Source organism: Ixodes scapularis, unplaced genomic scaffold (assembly GCF_016920785.2).
Source record: "Ixodes scapularis isolate PalLabHiFi unplaced genomic scaffold, ASM1692078v2 PGA_scaffold5__190_contigs__length_132052651, whole genome shotgun sequence".
NCBI lineage: Eukaryota > Metazoa > Arthropoda > Arachnida > Ixodida > Ixodidae > Ixodes > Ixodes scapularis.
The window spans coordinates 51,189,781-51,211,967 of NW_024609880.1; the positions used below are offsets into that span (position 1 = coordinate 51,189,781).

The following is a 22,187-nucleotide window of genomic DNA, read 5'->3' on the forward strand; positions in this document are numbered from 1 at the left end:
CGGCCAGCACAAGAGGGGAGGGAGGAACTTCCCACTCAACGGGACTCTGTTTCGTGTATCCTAAACGTCGCTATTCTCCCTCTACAAGATTACAGAAGATTACCCCGTCACGCAAAATTCACACAAAAGCTTTGCGGTTAGTTGCGATGACCCGATCGCTGGCGTGCTTCGACCGCTTCGGTGACTGAAACGGCCAGGGTAGGGTGCCTACATGTTGCCGCCGCTCCGCTGTTTAGGGTGGCGACCAGGGTGTAAGATAGACAGGTGGGGAAACGGTCCATAGAACCCTACCGCAGCGCCGTGACCGGATTGTGTACTCGTCTGCTTGCGGGTACCCCCGACTTGCGACAGATGGCGCTGCGGCGAGAGGAAAAAAATTCGAATCGAATTTGCATGGAACTTTATGGGAGAGTGCGCAAAATAAACCGAGAGCACGACATTCCTTCATTGAAAATCCACGAAAAATTATCTCCGTCAGTTTAGCCGGCCGCTACTGGTCGCCCACCCGGAGTGAGAGTTCGCGGTGCTCCACATAGATGGCGCCACAGAAAAAGAGAAAACCGTGGGAGACACAATCCGGTCGCTCATTTGGCCCTCGTTTCCCCACCTGTCTATCTTACACCCTGTTGCCGACAAACCAGTGTTGCCTACCTCGTTACCATGGCAGCCTCCGCTGTTTCGTCGACCATTTTGTCACACTCGCCAGTCGTGCGCTCGCGCTACTCCGCTAATCCTCGTTAGGGCTAGGGAGCGCCCACCGCTCTCGTTCCGACGGCGAGGTTTCGGCGAGCGATGCCGGTCTGTTGCGTTCCATTTTGTCGAGGGGACTCACGTTTCGATAAACGCAACGCATACTTCCTGCTCGCAACTTCAAAGTAAGAAACACCCGAATAAAGAAAGCGACAGCCACGACGACCGCCATCCCGCTGAGCCTCCGACTCGTCCAACGTTACTAAAACACTCAGTTGGGAAACTCGCCGTCGAAACCTGGGCCGCTGGCGTCCACCGAGACCGAGCTAAATGCGACAACAGCGCCACTCTTTTTCGTTTGTCTGTACTATGGTCACCTCGAGCTTTTTGAAAGCCTGTTTTTTGCGTAAAAACAAACGGAAAAGACTCTTTTTGTATGAAGTCTATTGGAGTTTAGTACCAAATGATGGGCGCGTGATGTTTTTATCATCTTTAGTTCGCAAGGTTTTGCGGAACAATTAATATTGTTTTTATAAAACCATGCCTCAGCGGGCCTTTCAGGTAGCGCGTCCCGACCCAGGTGAATTTTAACTTCAGCAGTTCAACGCGATGCGTCCGCCGGGAAGATGGGGGTTCGCCCCTGCCACAGCCAAATAGAGGAGTCACATGCAGTTTCTCGAGTGGCCGCTGCGGGAGAAATGGTGGCGTGGTCTTCGTCATTAGCTCGGTGCTCGGAGACAGAATGGGGCCATATTTTTAGGGCTGTCCCTATGGGAGTTTCCCAACTGAGTGTTTTAGTAACGTTGGACTCGTCCGACTTCTCTTACGAACGGAAACGGAAGTGGCCTCACAGTGTTGCCGGTGTGCCGAAACTATGAAACCTCAACGTTGTGTACGTTTAGCCAAATAAGAAGTGGGTCAAAATGGCGGTGGGAGAGCATCTGGGAAAGGGTAACAAGAAGTTGGCGCCACCCTAAAGCGGAGCGGAAACATGTAGGCACCCTAGGCCAGGGCATCCTGACGACGGCAGCCTCGCCGCAGCTGTTCATCCCGAGACGTCTCGATTGCGCCAGATGTGACGTGCTCTCCGCTGGCTGCTCTCCAAGCGCTTGCCAGCGTGAATACCGCCATCAGGCTTAATATACAAACGTGTGCGATTGTCATTTACGGATATTGTAAATCATATTCAGCCTATTTCTGAACACGATGGGTATATTTTAAATTTCGTTGAAGTATCCCTTTATGTGATGTAAATTTTGTGTTCCTGACGCTTCAGTATATTTGAAGTGAAGCGGTGGAGTGTTTCACTATGACCTCCACTAGCTTATTTGACTCGATACTCGCATTTATTGTTCAGTAGCATATCAAATAGTTGTTTTATGACTACCCTGCTTGAATTGTACGTACCTCTAACGTAATTCGTGCTCTAGTAAAACTCATACAAAAACTGTATACTTGTATCGTCAATAATTTAATGTATCAGAGAGCAATTAACTTCGAATATTAAACCTTCTCACAATATTCTTGTAGCCAGCAATACACTAATTGAAGTCTTGAGTGCAAGGATACTAACAATGACGTTCGATCATTAATTCAGGGGGGCTATGTTGCACGTTTTGGACTCCCAGGCGACTAGGGAGAAGGAAGTGACGTAGGTGTGAATGAACGTATCTTAGCAGCACCACGAAACGCGTCATCAGCGACTCCACCAATCAACATCCTAAGAGCGTTGTTGACGTCACTTCCTTCTCCCTAGTCTCCTGGTAGAAGAAGATTTGAGAGCACGCGGGACGCGGGAACGCCAGAATGCCGAGCTCTGACTTAAATGTTAAATGGGTAGACGCAAAGCTAGCTGGCTTTGTCTCCTACTCATCTATTCGAACGAGTTCAAAAAGGAGAGTTCAAAGAGGAAAAAGGAGCGTCTACCCACCATTCATTCAATACAGAGTTCGTTGCTCAATCTCCACCCCTGCCCCTTTCGATCAGGATGAGCATCGTACCGGCGTTCGCTTGTGTACCGCTACAGCGTGATGCAAATTAAAGACCTCAGGCTAGCAGTACTACTGCACCGGCTTAATTTCTCACCTACAGCGTAAGCCAGTGTCGCCATACCTCAAAGCAGCGGCGTAGAATTTCCATTTTCCCCCGGGGGGAGGGTGCTGCGCGTTACTTTTTCGCCAGAACGGGAGATTGAAGCTAACGAAAGCACGCTGGGATTCCATTTCCCATGTACTTTGTCAATAAAGGCAACGTGGGCGTTATTTTGTTTACATGCCACTACTACAAGCTTGTTACATGGCACGTAAACAGCGTCTCGGTAAAGATCATGGTCCAAGCCCGGAGAAAAAGGAAGGGAGGGGGGAAAGGGGGGGGGGGGCTCTGCCCCCCCCCCCTTCCCCAGAGTTTCTTTCCCCCCTCCTCTTTCTGGATCTCACCAAGAGGGCACGAGCCCCGATACTCCCCCCAAGTCTACGCCTATGCCTCAAAGGCAGGCCGATCCGCTGTCGAAACACAAACGTGGTCGATTTTTTTTTTCTTTTTTTTCTATCGACTCACCTGTACAGTAGAGAGCAGCTCCAGCCATTGCCACGACCGCCGCACGCGACGAGACGTTGACGACGGTTCTCGATGGCTTGGAGTCGGAGCCGTAGTGTTGGAGGAATGCCGCGGTCAGCGTCATGACCGAAGTCAAATTGAGGTGGTAGTAGTCGTCGATCACTCGCTCGTCGTCGTACGACGCCGCGTACTGCGAGACGTCTCCGGTCGTCGCGGCGTTGTGCACGAGCACGACTCTCTCCGGACTCTCAACTTGGGACGAAGCTCTTCGCAGAAGTCCTTGGTAGTCCCTGAACGAGGCTCGTGCGTGATCGCAAGTCTCGACGACGACATTCACGTCGCGTCCGTGGTCGCCGATCAAGCGCTTCGTCTCCTCCAGCCCAGCCGTATTTCGGCCCGTGATGACGACCAGCGAGCCTGGAGCTACGTGCTTGGCGAAACCGACCGCTACGGCCCTTCCTATGCCCCCGCTAGCGCCTGTTACGAAGATTATGAACTTCTTTCCCCAGAAGGGGGCTTTACCGTAGTTACTCGGATCGGCCATTTTTTCGCGTTTTCCAGCAAACCGGTCTGTCCGCTGCTTCTGCTGCTTCTACCACTACTGAACCGCAATGACAACAGCTTGCGGCCGATTGAAGACCTAAACCACAACTGCTATGCTATCCCACCTGTCTTTCCAGGTGCGTATATATATATATATATATGAACCCATTGATAAGAGAATGCCGTTACCTTTACACCGTCAGCGATACCGCCGTTTTATCAGCAAGGTTGGTGCGGTTGAACGTTTCGAAGGAAATAAGACAATATATCCTGCAAGCTAAGTACGACGGAAATAAAACAAAAATAAGTACTGTTGACCTTTTCCACTGGTCCGTGTCTCCGTTCTTGCGTTACCTGAATAAAGCCACAAAATTTGTATTGTCGTTGATCTTTCATCTAGATATCACAAATCTCTTTAGGTGTCCATAATAACCCTGAGACGAAGGAAAAATACTCTGAAGGAACGATACTCTGGAGAGTATCGTTCGTGGCGACAGTTGTTGTCGCAAAAGAAAGAGCTGTGTTTTGGGGGGAGTAGAAAAAAGGCTCTGGCAGCCATGACAACAGATAGTGAAAGGTTCACTAAAGATACTTGTGTGCAGGCCCCGAAAAGACCTGTCAATCTGTCAAATGAGAAACTGGATGTAAGAACCGAAGTGTGTTTGGCAAAGGGGCCCAAGTTTTCCTTAGATATAAGGCCTTCGAGAGTTGACATTGTTTCGGATGTGCTTGCGATTTCGACGAGGATTCTTGACCAAGAAAAAAAGAAGTTGTTTATTGATGCATCCTTGCAAAGATTGTCGAGACTGGTGGATCCGTCATTTCTGAAATGACGGATCCACCAGTCTCTGAACAAAATTATTTGTAAAAAATTTGGTGATGTGAAGAAAGATCTCGAAAGTAAGGATCTGACCGTGCTTCAAACTGACAAATCAGGAAAGTTCGCTGTCTTGTCAAATGGAATGTTTAGTGAGAAAGCAGATCTAGCGATTACTAAACTTTTTAAGCCTTTTACTGGTGATTTGAAAAAGGCCAAGCGAAGAGTGTGTGCAGTGTTAGATGAGTGTGACTTTCCGAACGTAGTGAAGGGTTTGGGGAAAGTGGCGCAGTCAACTTTAAGGTTGAAGTTCTTGCTAAAAGATCATAAACCGGAGTGTCCCTTAAGAGTTGTTGTAAATGAAAACGGCACCTGGCAGAAAGTCCTGTCTGTTTTCGTGCAGAAATGTCTCGGAGGAGTAGAGGTTGATAGTCCCTTGTCTTTAAGAAACTCTGAGCAGCTGATTCAGTTGTTAACGCCTTATCACGGGAAGCCTTGCAGTGCTTTAACTTTAGATATTAAGGATCTCTATTATTCCATGGAACAGACTGAGCTGCTGGTGAGGGTAAAAGGTTGGTGTGAGCAAAATTTGGTAAAATTCCAATTCGCGTCTGGAATTGATGTTGACAGCTTCATGAGTATTCTGGAGTACTACTTGAGTTCTACGGTTATTGAGTACAAGGGTGATCTGTTCGTTCAGAGAGAGGGCGTGTGTATTGGCTCTTCGATCGCACCAATTTTGTCGGAAATCTTTTTAAACCATTTGGATCATCACGTCAGTGTATTTGTAGCTTCTTTGCCGGATGCTAAGGTTATAGTCCGGAGATTCGTGGATGACATTTTGATTTGCGTCTTTGAGGGAACGTCGGTGCAGACGATCAAGCAATGTGTGCTGGATAAATGCCCTCGGTTAACTTTTACAGAGGAGCAGCCTGTTTATGGCGAAATTCAGTATCTGGATTTAAGGCTGTATACCAGCAGTGGTCTCTGCTGGAGGTATGGGAAAGAGGCGGCAAAGTTATTACTGGCCGCCGATAGTTGCCATTCAAAAACTGTGAAGAGAGGTGTGATTGCTTCTGTAATAGGAAACGCTTGCAGAAAGTCCTGTGTACATTGGATGGAGAGGGCAGTAGCCTTGCAGTTGGACCGCCTTTTGGAAGCGACAGGTGGTAATATCCAGCGTGGTGTCGAAAGTGTTGGACCGGATTGTCTTTGCCCCCCCCCCCCCCCCCCCCCCCCCCCCCCCCCCCCGGAGAAAACGGTGTTAAAAAATAGGGTGTCTGTTCCCTTTCATCATGCCATCTCACACAATGTCAGGTCTGTGGCGTCAAAGTTTGGCATTAACGTTGTATTTAAAGCGCAGAACAAGCTCGAAAGGTTGACGCCATTTTCAGGGACTGGTCTGGGGTGTACGAAAAAACACCGGGATCCAGCGGTGCCTTGTCCAGAAGAGGTCGTTTATAATATTCCTTTGCGGTGTGGGTTCTCCTACGTGGGACAGACTGGTCGTTGTATAAATGATCGTATATTAGAGCACAAAAGGGCAGTTCAAAATAATGCACCGAACTCTGAAATTGCTAAACATGTAGGCGAGTGTAACAACTGTGTACCAGAGTGGGAGGGTACAGAAGTCGTACATAGAGAAAAAAAATAGCCATACGAGAGTGTTAAAGGAAACTTTACGTATTTTAAGCTTCGGAAACTGTATTAGTCAACCTTCATTAGCTCTTGATAAGGGAAAAAAAAAAAAATTCTAGGTCTATAATTTTTTTCTTTTCTCTTTTTTTTTTTTTTTTTGTTAAGTGCTGGGTCACTTGTTTCGTAATACGGGTTCTTCTCTTCCCTTTCTTTTTTCTGGCAACTTTGTTTGTTTTTTTATAGGGGAACAAAAGAGTTTATGAGTGATGTTTGGTTCGGTCTGACCTTGTCAAGTGCGGAAGTTCCTGCTTTCCCTTTTCGAGTTAGCGTCCCTTTGTGTTTTCGGCGTGTTTGCTTTGTGTGCATTGTTCGGTTTATGTTGAGGGTGAGGGTACTGGGTAAAGTGGGCGAGGAGGTCTTTTGATGGTTGTTAAATAAATTTTCAAGCTGTGTTAGAGACTTCGTTGTACTGTCCGTTTTTTTATTTTTCCTTCGTCTCAGGGTTATTATGGATACCATTCACCAGCTCGCCTGTGTTTTTTTACCTTTCTTCACTTTTTAGGTGGCAGTTTTCTGCTTGGGGCGCTTCGATTTTGGTGGAAAATGCATTTGTGCAGATATGACAGAAATGCATATCCCATTCAGGTGAACTTCCTTGTGGTGATACTGTTCGGCATCGCTTGGCCTCGGGAATAATTTATTTGACTGGTTAACACCGTGTGCCACCTTACTTTTTTTTTTTTTTTTAGGAATGTTTGAGAACATTAACAAACACCATGTATGTGCCACCTTAATTAAAGAAAAGAACTGAGATTGTGGATGCATGTGACATGTATGTCATTGAAAAGCACTCATGAGGAAGAAAGATAACATTGTATTCTTTCTCGCTGACAAATGTTTTTCACTGGAATCTGTGCTACAGACGCCCACAATCGCATTTCTTGTTTCGACGATATTAGGCTTAGGTGGACGTCGGCTCGGACAAATTTCATATTTCTCAATTATCTTTTGATCTAAGTAGCGTCATGCTCTCAAACTTTCGCTTTCCATCCCAACAGCAATCGCCATATTCTCACGGAGTTCGAGCTTTCTGCGGGCTAATTAACTAAAATATGTTAATTGACGTTCTAATTATTGAAAATAAACGCATGGTTCTAGTTAGAAACTTCCTTGATGAGCGTCATGAAAAACCACTCATTCAGTCAGTATTAGAAGGACTTGGAGCATGAGGGAGAAGCACGGTAGAGCGCTAAGCACTCGTGCAACAGGAGCAAGGCCACTGGTGCGATAACGGGCGGGCGCGGTTTTTCCCTTTCAAAATGGTGGATACTTGGGCTAGTTGGTGGTTGCTATACATAATTAAACAGCGCACAAGGAGAGGAACAGAAAAGGAAGACAGAACAGCGCTTGCCTGTTCTGTCTTCCTTTTCTGTCCCTCTCCTTGTGCGCTGTTTAATTATGTATTTCCCTTTCACCCCAGCTTGTGCCTCTCGTTGCGCGAGTGCTATAACTTTTGCGCACTGCTTCGCTTCCCACGTGCTCACATGGGCACCTTTCTGGGACATTCGGTGGAATGAAAAGTTTTCAAGGAAGAAACGTTCCGTGATACCCAGAAATTACAGTCCTCGGGAACATCCCGATATTTGGTCAAGTAAAGCAGAAATTGATAATTTTGTGAATGCGGCCTATTTAGGTTTCAATGCAAAGAAACTGTAGAGCCATGGAAGAAAAATTTTACGCGTTCAAAAGTTTAATTATTGCTTATCGATATTTTATGAGTGTCATCTTTGATATTCCCTGAGAACATTGCGTTGTTTAGTTGCTGGACATCCGCGAGAAACTTGAGATGAAGTCTTTCTAAAGATTACTGCATATAGAAGAAAGGTAAAACACACAGGCGAGCTAGTGAAGAACTGCCATAACCACAACGATAAAAAACGGACAAAACAACAAATCTTAATAATTTTTTTTTATCGTTTCATGTTTCCTGTTACTATAAAAATTACTGCTTAGTGTTTTTTGGATGACGTTCTATGCCTATTTCTACTAATTAAGAATTGTTAGTTAATTATAACACGCTGTTTAGGAACCAGCTCGTGTTTGCCCACATCGGTGTGGGCACTGAATGTGCGCTGAAACCAGATTCGCGCGAAAGGAATCCTCTGCGCTTGCGCAGTAATGACAGCAGCGCCACTGCAGCGTTGTGGCGTCAGATTCGAGTTGGTGTATAGCGGGTTTTCACTGTCGTTATTTCGTCCACCATTGTGTTGTTATGAGCATGAGCTGTACCTTGTGTGTGCCAAAGGCGAGCAATCCAAGGATTCACAGGACTTCTCAAATGCAAACTTCTCAGGAGCTTACAAGTCTCGGCTACGCTGACATCTCCTCAAGAGGTTGCGATGTAATCCTTTATAAAAATAAATGGTTGAAAAAACAAAATGGCGGAAATTGAGATGACGAGTTGATTTAACGTCAATGTGTTTTCCCGCCAAATTTAGCGGGGAAACTGAATTGGTGGATAGGTCACGTGACTCCAATTTCCACACTAAATTTAGCAGCGAGTGACCTGCGTTGCCGTCGCTCTCGTGGAAAACTTTTTGGTATTATGATGAGATCAATTATAGTTGTACAACATGACAAGTTTACGGGAAAAAATCCCAGTAAAAACATTGTTTCTAACCTTTTAGTACTGACACACAGTGGCTCTGTTCTTTTTTCCATAGTACATACCTACCACGCACAGTGAACACAAAGCGTCACCATTAAGGAATTTTATTATTTGTAACTTCATAAAAAAAAAAAAAAATTCTTCTTCAGCCTTTTTGTCTTTCAGTATCTTCAAACGCTTCTGTTTCGCCATCCTGTCACTGTTGAGCGCCTTCGTATAAAATCGAAAAAGCAGAAGTACATAATAATTTATTACACCTGTTGTTATAGTGTGTTCATGTATTTGGCAATTCCTAACGTAGGAAACTCTACTTTCAACAAAAAGGAAAAGTCCTGAATGCTCCTGGAGTGGAGCTTCTGTGAGCTGAAATATGCTGTAAAACTATCTTCAAGGAGAGTTATAAGGTTTCTCACACGGCCAGATAGGTACATCAAACCTCCATTCTCAAAAGGGGCTGTAAATGACGAAACTTTATCCTGTTCTATGGTGGTGTTCTGGTCAGTTTGCAGGAAGGATACACAAACCTCACATGAAGTCTTTTTCGCTGTCTTCCTGACATATCCAGCAATGTAGTAAATAAGCAAGTCGTTGCTTTTTTTCTGTTACATAAGCACTGTGATGTTTCTTCTGCGTCATTAAGCTTTCCTTTGTTGATCAGGCCGTCCAATATGTCTATCGCCCGCTGCTTGATACAACGTTTGAAATGAAAGAACTGATCAATTCTGGAAAGCAATTGCCTGACTTGGGTGGCTTGGCTATAGCATATATAGGTTGTAAAATGCGCGTGCATTGACCGTGATTAAAACTGGGCAGCAAAAGGGCGATCGTTTGCGCCAGATGATTGTCGAACGACGCCAAACAGGTTATCAAGCCTGTCCTGGCTCAAATTCGCGGTCATTATATAATTAAACCCGACTGTGTTAATGTAGTCAAGCAGATGTGGCGTGCTTTCAATTGTTACATGTAGTGCTGCACTGAAACTCAGGAAGCCACCCACAGTAGCTTTCGATCGCATGGCTTTCCCATTTTCTCAGGTACTCCAGGAACTCTTTTAAAAACTGGTAGTTTGGCCAGCTAACATACGAAGCTGCCTTTGGGAATCGCTAGGACATTACCCTAATAACTTTGTTTATTCTCTTGACAAAACTTTCTGTTGGTTTGGTTTAGCTTCGAGCGGTAAAGAAAAAGTCCTTTTACGACTTCGTCACCAAATAACTGGAAAGCTGGAGCAACCCTCATTTTCTCGAAATAGTTGGGGCTCACATATAAACACAAATTATGTGTGTTTTTGAAAAAAAAAAAAAAAAAAAACGTTTTTTTAAGCATTTGGTATAGGGCGAATGTGCGCGCGACCCTCTGTAGCGTTGAAGCCCTTTGCTATGAAGGCGCTCCTCACATTTTTTAGTAAGTGGGGAAAATCGGACAGGAAGTGCAGCTGGTGCACTTGTCTCACAGGGTGAGGGGTCATGATCCTTTCGCTGTACCTACAAAAATAGAAACCAGCTTGCTACACTGCACTGACCGGTGAAAGCAGAAAATAGTGCATTTCATCCCTAGATTTGTACCTTGTATGCCAAAGAGCCTCTACATTGATCTGTTTTAGCTCGCTCCAACACAGGCGACGAAGTCTGCCAAGGTTATGATTATAATGCATTCGAAATGCAAAGGTGCGCACCAGTCACCTAGCTGTGTTTGGAGATTTGAGTGTGTCTTTTGTTCCCCTTGTTCTCCTTCTCCAGGGATTATTATTGTCATGGCCTGTCAGCTTTAACATTTCCATGTGAAGAAAGCACACCAAGGACCTGAGTCCACTGACTTAAAGGAGCTGTGCAATGATTTTAACGTTGAAAGAATTGGCATCTTCTGCATTTGACATTGTTTTATTTTGTCACAAAGAACAGAAAACACACATCTTTAATTCGAAATGTTGCGATTCCGCCACATAATCGCGAGGCAAAAATGAGAATATTACCCCACCTGCAGCCACGAGCGGCGGCCATGAGAACCACCCGGCATGACGTCAATGGGGTCTTGTAGAAAGATAGCAAGTTGTGCAAATACCTGCTCGATAAAAGGTAACTTTTTTTAAAATCTTGTCGTTCCAACATAAATATAAATGCGCCAAAAACCTGGTATCAGCGACAAAACTTTTATTATACGGAGTTTTAGTGGCGTCATCTATTCTAGATTCACAAAACCGACAGCTCTATCTGCTATCGCGAACAGCCGCCAGAAGCCGGAGGGGGAGGGGGACAGAGCCCGGACGGTTATGGCCGGACCCCGGATGAGGCTTTCACCCTTTCACCACATTTTTCACGCTGCGCCCGCCAGCACGTGGTCACGGGGTCGCGAGCGGATGAGTTATCGCTGCTCACGGATGGCTCTAGAGCAGGGGTCTCAAACACTCGGCCCGCGAATCGCTGGGACGCGGCCCACAGGCAACCGGCTACGAGTCCTGGTTCCCATGTTTCTAGCGCTATGCCATGCTCCATGATGACCTCATCTCATCGCTTCATTTTAGCTCGAAAAGCAGCTCTGCTCTTTTAACGTATTCACACTGTTTATACCTATATGTGATAATTTACCCTTTGTTCCGCTTTATTGTTTGCTTCCCAGCTTTTCGTAATGCACAACAGTTTCCGCTACTAGGCTGTAGGCGCGAGCTATTCGTTTAAGGATGCCTCTCGGCTGCGCAACCTCTCGATCAGCAGAAGCAACTGCCAAAGAAAAGTTACAAACTCAAAATGCTCAAACTTGAAAAAAAAAAAAAAAATCACCATTAAAAGACAAGTGTGGGTGTTGCAACAGAAATCGTCAGGAAAGCAAGAACTATGAAATCATTGGATTATTTTTAAGAGACATGTTGAGCTTGGTTAATTCCTGAGGGAATTGAGCAACGGGAACGACAGCCTACTTGCTCTCTTGTTCTATTAATTATGCCAGCACGTTGACGGTGTAGTGTCTTCTTATTTCATGTTATCACATCTGTTCGGTGCCCTAAGTAATCTTGAGTAAATCTTTATTTTCAGTTCGCTGTTCATCCTCTCGTTGTCTTCATTCGTGACATTATAAACAAATGAGACTTAAGAGGTCACTGGCAAGCAACTTTGAGTTTCCAAAACATAAAGCACCGGGGTCTGTTCTCTTTCAAATCTTTTGAACGCTCCCCCCCCCCCCCCCCCCCCCCCCCCTCCTACCCTCTTACGATGGCCCTCGGTCATCCCGGCGTGGGCTATCTGGCCCCCACACTCGTACGAGTTTGAAACCATTGTTCTAGAGAGAGAGCTTCACCGGAACCCCGCGCGACCCCCATTGACGTCACAGCGCACGTGACTCGGAAGAGGGTGAAGGAGTTAAGAGGTGCCGAAAACCTCAACCTTTGTCCATCATGCAAGCAAAAGCGTCTTTTTTTTTTTTTGCTTTAGAAAGGTCGGGACACCAACTCCCAAGTTATTTAAGAAAAGCACTGAAACTGTTGCACAGCTCCTTTAAAGGGGCCCTGCAACGACTTTTTGACTGGTTTTTAATTTGCACCGAACCTGAGCGCACTGAACGTAGTAACTTAGTGAAACTTTTATTTTCTTGAATTCTGATTTATTTTAAAAGTTATAGGCCTATTAAAATTACAAGAAACAGGCAAAAAATAACCTCCTTCATGACATCCTTGATCCTGGCTTGGGTGGCAGTCAGCTAGTGGGGGGGGGGGGGGGGTAGTGAGCTCAGCGAGCGCTCACGGCTGCCGCACTCTAAGTCGACGGCTCGAGAGGGCGCCACTAAAGCACGTGCAGGATGGAGACATGGGATGGGTGTCATTTGAGAGCAGGGAAGCGGTGAGCAAGATAGAATTCGAGGATAGGTTGAGGCAAATGGATGGGGGAGCAATGGGCACGAAAGGTTTTCAGCTATTTATACATGAGAAGTATAGACACAAAGTGGAGACAGTTTTTGGGCTATAGCGAAGATACGGAAGAGCAAGTCTCAGTTAAGAAGAAAGTTAAGGCCACAGAAAGAGATCGGTGGCTAGAGGGAATGCAGGCAAAGACGGCTCTGGAAAGCTACAGATTAAACAAAACAGGTATTGCCAAAGAAAGCATTTATGACAATTCTAGGGGAAGCTCATTGTTGTTTGAGGCGAGGACGGGTGTTCTGCGAACCGCAACATACAGAGTGAAGTATCAGGAAATGGATACAGCGTGCACTGCTTGTGGAGAGGAGACGAGACGGCTGAGCACTTGATACGCTACTGTAAAGGGCCTCACCCTATGCCTACCGAAGACAACATAGATTTAATAAAGTCATTGGGTTTTAGAGACAGCGAAGGGAGAGTGGATTTCAAAACGGTAGGGATTACCAAGCAAAGATTAAGTGAATGGTGGCAGAAATCGAGAGAAAACTAGGTATTTTCTGATTCACTGATGGCAAGGGGGTTTCATAGCCTCACTTTCTTTGCTTAAATGGTAAAACAAAATGGCTAGGTGGCGTAAGCTACCGCCCGATCCAAAGGGCTCAGCCGTATTCATACATACATCCAGGAGACGCTGAATGAAGCGGGCCGCCAGGGCGGCTCGCATTGCATTTGCTGCGCGACTAAACACTAATTCGGTATGACACTTCATTGCCCACAAACGGCAGCCAACACGGGGTAAAAATCAGTTCCGAACGGGAGCCATTTCGCGCTAGCAAATCGCCAAACGGCCAAACCGCAAGCCAAACCTGCTTGCCGAAGGCCTTGGGAACGCTCGGAACCGGCCGCATCCTCGAGCTTATACGACCGCAGCGCCGCCGCGTACACCCGGGACCTTTCCGTGTAGGCGCCTGATCCCACTACCCCTTTCCACAGTTTAGAAGTCTTTTTGTGCGACACAAGGGACACTCAAAAGCGAGTAGACACGGACAAGCGCAACTTTCAACTAGTTTATTCGTACTCGATCGACCACGAACATCCAGAAAGAGCATGCGCAATACGCTACATAGAAGGGAACAAAAAACAGATAGAAATTCACCCACCAAGACACATTCCCCGATAGTCTTTATCACACCACCAACCCGGATTAAAACTGGACTTCACTCTCAAACAAAGAAACCGAGGTATCGCTAACACCAATCACATCCCTTCTTTATATAAAACGCTTCCATTAGTTCTCTGGCTGTGCTATCTTTGCTTCTACCCGATCTCTTGAAATAGCGCCTCACACTTACAGTCCGCACAGTGAGTTGGCAAGTGTGCATTGCCTTTATTCCCGATTGACAATTCATGTTCCCGTGCGCGGTCATTAAAACAGTGTCCAGTTTGACCAATATATACTTTCCCACACGAAAGCGGAATCTCGTCCACCGCTGTGGCATAATCCACAAACGGTCGGGCGTTCTTTTTGTTGCAGCCACTCGTCTTCTATCTTCCCGAGGAAATCCTCGGACAAAGGCCCACAAGCTTGCGTGACGCAAAGAACACGAAAGGTACATTGTACCTATTCGCTACCTTCTTGAGGTTGTGGGACACTTTATGTATATATGGCACCACTTCTGGTCTACACTTTCTTTGTGGCGTCTCTGGCCGCGTCCTCTGCTTTACTTTGTTCTTCTGGAGCAACGTCTCAGCAACCGCCTGAATGACCGAGCAGGGGAAACCGGCAGACTTCAGCATGGCTACCTGTTCATTAAAGCTTCTGTGCATAGAGTGTGGGCCACGACTTCCTGATTTTTTTTGGCGCAAGTTGATCGAAACTTAGCCAACCACTTTGTCGATGGCGGTGTCTTGAAGGTTTTTAGATACGTTGACGATTTTTTTAACCCTTTGAAAAAAACACCTGCTTAGTTATGACGACTCTGTAGACGAGATTTTAACCGCCTTTCTTGGTTATGGGTTGGGCCTGTCCTTTACACATGAGCTTCCGACCCATGACTCACACCAGTTCCTGGATATGAAACTGATGGTAAAATGTAATCATTTGTGCTGGTGTTATAGCCCTCGAGGGTGCTGCTGCCGTATGACTCGGCTCACTCAAAAACTGTTAAAGGGATGCTTCAACGAAATTTGAAATATTCCCGTCGTGTTCAAAAATAGGTTGAATATGATCCGCAATATCCGTAAATGACAATCGCACGTTTGTATTTTGATCCTGGTGGCTGTATTTTTCGTTATAAACGGCCCACTCTGGCAAGCGCTCGGAGAAGGCCCAGCTTAGAGCACGTGACATCCAACGCAATCGTGACGTAGGTCGTCTCAAGACGAGCAAAGCTACGGCGAGGCTGACGTCGAAAGGATGGCCTAGTCGTTCCAGCCACCGAAGCGGCTGCTTTTGTACGAATTTGGAGTGACGGGTTAATCTTCTATAATCTTCTAGGGGGACAATAGCGGCTTCTGTGACACACAAAAGCGATTCTCGGGAAGAGGGGAGTTCCTCCTTCCCCCCTTCTCTCGTCGTGGCCGGAGACGAGACAACCTCCGTCACTAGCTGTCAAGGTTCCTAGACGAGCATTACAAACGAGGCGTTAGCGACATCCACCAGGTGCTCTTTGCTAATCGTTTAATTCGTTTTAAAATTCCTTTTCGAGACTTTTTTAACAAGATATTGGTATGTTCCATGTGATACTGCTTTTTCGAACACATACAGACAAAAAAATGAGCGCCTAAATTTTGTTGTAGTATCCCTTTAAGCGATCCATCGCCTCCCTCTGCTTGGGGTCAGCCCTCAGGAAGTCGTGCTCACACTCTAAGCACAGAAGCTTTAATGATCAGGTAGCCAGACTGAAGTCTGCCGGTTTCCCCTGCTCGGTCATTACGGCGGTTGCTGAGACGTTGCTTCAGAAGACCGAAGTAAAGCAGAGTACGCGGCCAGAGCCGCCACAAAGAAAGTGTAGACCAGAAGTGGTAAGAGTCCCACAGCCTCAAGAAGGTAGCGAATAGGTACAATACACCTTTCGTGTTCTCTGCGCCACGCAAGCTTGCGGGCCTTTGTCCGAGGATTTTCTTGGGAAGAGAGAAGACGAGTGGTTGCAAGAAAAAGCACGCCCGACCATTTGTGGATTGTGCCACAGCGGTGGTATACGAGATTCCGCTTTCGTGTGGGAAAGTATATATCGGTCAAACTGGACCGCGCACGGGAACATGAATTGTCAATCGGGAATAAAGGCAATGCACACTTGCCAACTCACTGTGCGAACTGTGGGTGTGAGGAGCTGTTTCAAGAGATCAGAATCTTGGGTAGAAGCAAAGATAGCACAGTCAAAGAACTGATGGAAGCGTTTTATATAAAGAAGGCACGTGACTGTGTTAGCGATACCCCGGTTTCTTGGTTTGAGAGTGAAGTCCAGTTCTTATCCGGGTTGCTGGTCTGATAATGACTATCGGGGAATATGTCTCGGTGGACGTGACTTTTCTATCTGTTTTCTGTTTCCTTCTATATAGCGTGCTATATATACGCATGCTATTCCTGGATGCTCGTGATCGATCGAGCTCGAATAAACAGTTGAAAGTTGCGCTTGTCCGTGTCTACTCGCTTGTGATTGTCCCTTGTGTCGCGCAAAAAAACTTCTAGACAGCATCGTGAACCAACTAGGCCAACAACAAGTTTTAATTTAATTTACCCCTTTCTAGTATGCGCTGTCTTTTCCACCGCTTGGTGTGGCGGGTTTATAAACTGCATTTGTTTCTTTTCTGATATAAAATGCTGAACAAAAACTACTTTCATAAATAAATGAAACGGTTTGCGCCACTTATATTTTGTATTTCTACTAAAAAAAAAAAAAACTTAGTTGCTCTGACCAGTAGTAAGGCCAGGATCAAAAACGTCACGATGTCGTCACATATCGTGCGCTTTCGGCACCGCGGGTCGACCCTCTAGGTGGAGGTGGTTTCGGCGGCGTCCGGTTATATGACGCACTGATATTTAGTTACCCTCTCCGTGCCCGCTGGCTTGCCCGAACCCCCAGAGATGTGGAAACCGCAAAAAGGTAGACGCTTAAATATCATTGTAGGGCCTTTTTAAAGGGGTACTCCGCCGTTTTCTTCATAGACCCCGATTTGCCTAACTTGCTAAACACACCAACAAACATTGCTGCAATAGTAACCCAAATATTTGGCCAAAATAACTTTTTTTCGCGAAGTTATAGAATTTGCAATTTTGGTCCTCATCGTGTTTTTCAAAGTGAAAAGCTCTACTGGCAACATAGAAAAAGTGACGTCATAGGAAGGCAGGGGTTCACTCTTTGGGCTGTAGATTTGGTTTCCAACTGATTACAAACAGTTTCATAGTGTCAAATGAATGCTTTGGAAGGCCGCTCCAGCTCCCGCGCAGCAGCACGAAACAAATGCTCGGTGTATACACCAACTCATGTTTACAAACAAACCGGAGCGCCCCTAGCGGACGCCACCGGCGCCGCGCATGCGCGGTGGATGGTGGGCAAGAAGCCCGCCGTCGCCCATAAACAAACCATTGAATTGCGTTGTTGTCGGCATCGGTGGGAGTACCCGTGCTCTTTTTCGCGTGGAATTGTTGATGCTACGTCCTCCTAACAATGTCTGACTACTTGAGCGGCTTCAGCAAAACTAACGAGGCAAAACTTTGTGTGAATAATGTGACGTGCGGCGATTCATTTCACGTGGACGCCGCAGAATGGGCGCTAAAGCCTGACTCCCACGATGAGATTCTGCTCGCTGTTTTCAGACGCGACATTGCTCGGACTGCAAAAGCGTGGACCGTAGCTGAGATGTGGACGCCGATACTGAAAACCGCAAGTAGAATCGGGCATTACAAGTCGGTGATGGCCACCGGTAACAATAATGATAAACATCTACTTGTATCTGTTTACACTTAACCTACTTACCCCAACCAACCTTCAAAAGTGTTTTGAGGCCTGCACTTAGTTCTTATCGCAATTACCGGGTCAACGTTGGTTTACGGGCCGCTGTCGTTTGAACGAGCTGACGACAAAAAGCAGCCAAGTTTGAAAGAGCAGACGACAGTTCGAACGCATGCGCAATGGAGTAGGGGCAAGAAGCACCGCGTCCCGCGTCAACAAACCATTCGAATGTCACGTTGTCGGTGTCTGTGTGAGTCTGCATACTTTTTTTTCGCGTTGGAATTGTTGATTCTACGTCGTCATCGCAATGTCTTACCACTTTAAACGCCTGAGCGAAATTATCAAGGCTCGTTACGCCGCTATAAACTTTTCGTAAATAATTTGACGTGCGGCGATTCATTCGCATGAACGCAGCAGAATGGACGCCAAAACCATGATGAGATTCTTCCAGCTATTTTCGGAAGTGACATCGCTCGTGTTGCAAAAGTGTAGAAGGTAGCGGCGATGATCGACGTCGATATTGAAAATCGGAAGCGGGAACAGACCAAACGTAACAAGTCGGTGATGGCCACCGGTACCAATGATCAACATCTTGTATCTACTGCTTACACCGAGCCTACTTAAGTCTTTTGAGGCCTGCACTTACTTCTTATTGCAATCACCGGGTCAAAGTTTGATCTACGGGCCGCTTTTGTTTGAACGAGCAGACGACAAAAAGCAGACGTTTGAAAGAGCAGACGAAAGTTCGAACGATCAGGCGGCCGTGCGAATTTGAAGACGCACTGAACCCGTGGGTGGTTCGGACAACTTGGCGGTTTTCTCTCGTTTATGTTGGAACAAAGCAAATACATCTGGCGACCACAAAGTGTTGCCCGCGCACGCAATCGTAGTTCGACAGCGTCTGGTTTGCCCTTTTCACGGCTACTATCCACGTTCTCGGACGAACGGAGGGGTCAAAAACACATGAAAACTGATCTTCAAACCTTTCCAGACTCTCTTGGTACAACCCCCGTTGCAGCATTTTGACGAGAAGGCAGGTTTTTTGTCTCGTTTCTTCCAAGGGACCACAGGAATGCATGTCTGGCACGGCGACTTGTGCCCACCGCACCAGACCGGAAGTGCGTCCGGCGCGCCACCACTGCCACCACCGCGGCGTGACGTAGAAGAGTTGAGTTTGAACCGCAAGCCTGCCATCCCGTGACGTACACGGCAATGAAAATGCGGGTATATTTGAATCTTGGTAACTATTTTGAATTTCCCGAATGTGATACTGAATAGCATACCGGAAAGAGTAAAGGATGGCGGTTTCGAAAATATAGTTAGGTGGGGATGCTCAAAAAATCGCCGGAGTAGAAAACAGAAGACAATAAATGAAAGTTTTGTCTCATGCCTGCAAAGCAGCACAGTAAATGCAATAGCGGAATTGAATCACTTACCTTGAAAGGTTGGAAGAGAACAACCATCCCGTGATCACGAACTTGCCCCTTCTGTTATTCTGGAGTAAACTGTGTGAGGTCAACGAATCCCTCTAAGTCACCTAAAAATACAGCACAAATGTTCAAAGTACACAGCACAGAAAAACGCTATAGCGGTGAAGAGCCACAAATTAAGAACAGGTTCTCACCAGTTGACTTGACATCCAAGTGCTCTGAAATCTTCATCTCATCGAACACAATGCCTCCATGGCATGCGAACTTGGGCCTACATTTTATCTTCTCAGAAAGGGCATCAAATATTTTTTGGTTAAAACCAAAGCCGTCTCTGAAACCGAGAATCCTCTTTTGCAGGCACGTCAGTAGAGGCAGTGGAAGTGTTGTGCGTCGTCTAATGTGTTCATAGTGTCTCAGACTCTTCATGCGCATTTCAAGCAGCCACTCATTCGTGTCTTGCGTGCCCTTTGCAGACTTACGTCTCGCAGCTTCAAAGCAAGCAGTAGCAGCAAGCTGCTGTTTCAAAAACAGAGGGCTCTTTTTTTTTTTCTTTTTTTTTGAAAGTTTGTTTTTGACAGCTGCTCATTCTCATTTTTTATGCTCTCAAGAACATTCTGTGCTTTAGTCAATTTCCTCTTCATTAACCGTGAAGCTGCGTTTTTTGCATTGATGATTCTTTTCTTCCTGGAGGCTGCATTTTGGCACAGTTTACGCATATACGGTGATACCTGCACACTAAGCAGGGCAATTCAGAAATCAGCGAGCATTTTGCTGAGAAGTAGCTCCCATTGAAACAATCAAAAGCTTTTGTCATAGGCTTCAGACCATAGCCGGGACACAGCTGCATCCTTCCGATCTCGAGCAACAAGACTTCGACGTCATTTGCGCTGCTTATACTTTTGATTTTTGAATTCCTGTCCACGAAGATACTGTTGCTTTTGGAGTTGAGCCCTGTGGACCGGCAAAATCAAGCACAATGCGACGGCTCATGTGCAAAATACCTAGAGCACCTTCGTCACTCAAATGGCAATGAGCAAAGATTATTTGATCTGTGTTGCCGTCGAGGTTGATCTTTGCAGCCATCCGCCCATCCGCCGGAACGTCGTACGTCGTTGGCGGTGTAACGTATCTGTGGCAGAGTAAACGCATCACAAAAAGTGATCTGGATACGTTATTGGTCTAAACTTACCTTCACGTCTTGCAGTGTCACAGAATCCACTTATTTTGCACCGCGACCGTAGCAGGGTTTGAATAGGTTCGACAAAGCCTTCGCGCAGCAGACGGCAGAGGCGGTGCGGTACAAAGCAGAGGGATGAAAAAAGGGGCAGACTATTCGGTTCTGGAATGCTCCAACGTTGTTGCTATGGTATGGTAACCTGCGCCTGCTCGCGTATGCCACGTGGTAGCGGGAGGAAAGACGATGGGAGGGGCGCACCGAGTACCAGACTTGGGAAGTGATCCGTTACAAGTTACAACTAACGGGTTACTTGTATGCACCTCGAACAAAGAAAGGCGTCCTTCCTTTTGATTCCGCCCATTCGAAGGTTGTGAAAAGGGACATAGCCAGTTCGTGCCTCGGGGCTTCCCTCAGAAAGTCATGTTGGCACAGTGCGCAAGGCAGCTTTGAGGGGCAGATAGGGCGCCTGCAGAAGGCTGGTTTTCCGCTGAGATATTTGGTTCAGGTGGCAGAAAGCTTAATAAAAAGGATTAAAGGTAATCAGAAATCAAACAGCGATAGACCGACTTCGGGGCCTGTTGTCATTTCAAATATGCACAATGTCATAGACAATCTAAAAAAGGTGGTCCAGCGCTACGATGTTCCGGTAGTTTTTTCATCGATTTAATTCCTTTAGCCCAGACGTAAAGCTCTTGTGAATAGTGAACGGGGCTTGAACATATCAGGACCAACCTGTTATCGATGACGAAGGGACCACCGGTCATTTATTAATTTATTAGATTCTACAACATGGCAACTCAATAAGAACTAAAAATATATTCTTGGATGCCCATCCATTTACTGCCAGAACACGAGGAAATATGCAAGCGAGGAAGCTTGTGAACAACGTTTCAAGTCTTTGAATAAAATCTCGTTCAAAGATCCCATCGGCAAACTACACTTCCTTTATGACATTTTAGTTTCCCCGATGAACAGTCTGGCTTTTCATAATACTTAAAATATGGAGAGAGAGAAAGCTAGATAACACCGAAATTAGTGTGCAAGCATAGAAGCTACACAGCTGCGAGAAAACCCATCATTTCACTTTTGATAACAGGAAGTCATAAAAGCTCAAGATTTATAACAGAGAACCAAGCTGAGAAGTACCAATACCACAAATAGAAAGTCCACAAATGCAGATCCCCGATTATAATTTGTTTCCAGGTGCCTGGTATCACAAACTTTTTTGGTGAGATTTTTTCAAGAAAATAAATGTAGCTATTTATTTAAATATTTTTCTTCAATAAGTTTCTCCTTCATCACCTCAACTTAAAACTAGTTAAGAGAATTGACATAAATAAATAGGGCTCTTCCTGTTTTATTTGAGAATTAAAAACAAATGATGTTAGAATGTTGTTGGTTATCTTTGCCTGGGTATGGTATTTATCAGGTCAACTTTAGTTTTGCCTTGAAATCTCTCTAGGCGTACCTGTAACAGACGAGTTGAGGGTGAATCCTATATCAAGCTGAATTTCGGAGGGCAAAGGTTGCTTAGGAGTGACTGGTACAAAGATTGCCTCAATAGAATCCGGCTCCGAGTCCCGGAAGGGGTCAGAGGTGACTGCTTCCTTCGTCCCACAAAATGGAAAGCCGTGATCGATGTAATTTTTTCGGTAAGACGAAGACACCGATAAAGAAATCCAGAGCTGGCAAAATAGTGACGCTCGCTACGAACTTTCGGAAAGAACAACAACTGTACTTTTGCGATTGTGGACTGAGCGGTCTCCGACGCGCCTTTCCCTGGTGTCAAACGGTGAGTCAGTAAATTATGGCCCAAGCGTCAGTTGCGTTGACGACTTGGTGCAAACATGGTTTCGTGTAAACGCA

The 22,187-nt window shown here is 46.0% G+C and overlaps 1 protein-coding gene across 1 annotated transcript in view; it reads right to left on the reverse strand.

The window, feature by feature from the left end:
* The window catches only part of LOC115311222 (sepiapterin reductase), a 68,451-nt gene extending 64,541 nt beyond the window's left edge, over positions 1-3,910 (reverse strand). Inside the window, exon 1 of the mRNA XM_042293973.1 lies at positions 3,247-3,910. Within this exon, the coding sequence (XP_042149907.1) occupies positions 3,247-3,790 (544 nt within the window). The 5' untranslated portion in view covers positions 3,791-3,910. The remainder of the gene's footprint in view (positions 1-3,246) is intronic.
* Positions 3,911-22,187: the final 18,277 nt, after the last annotated feature.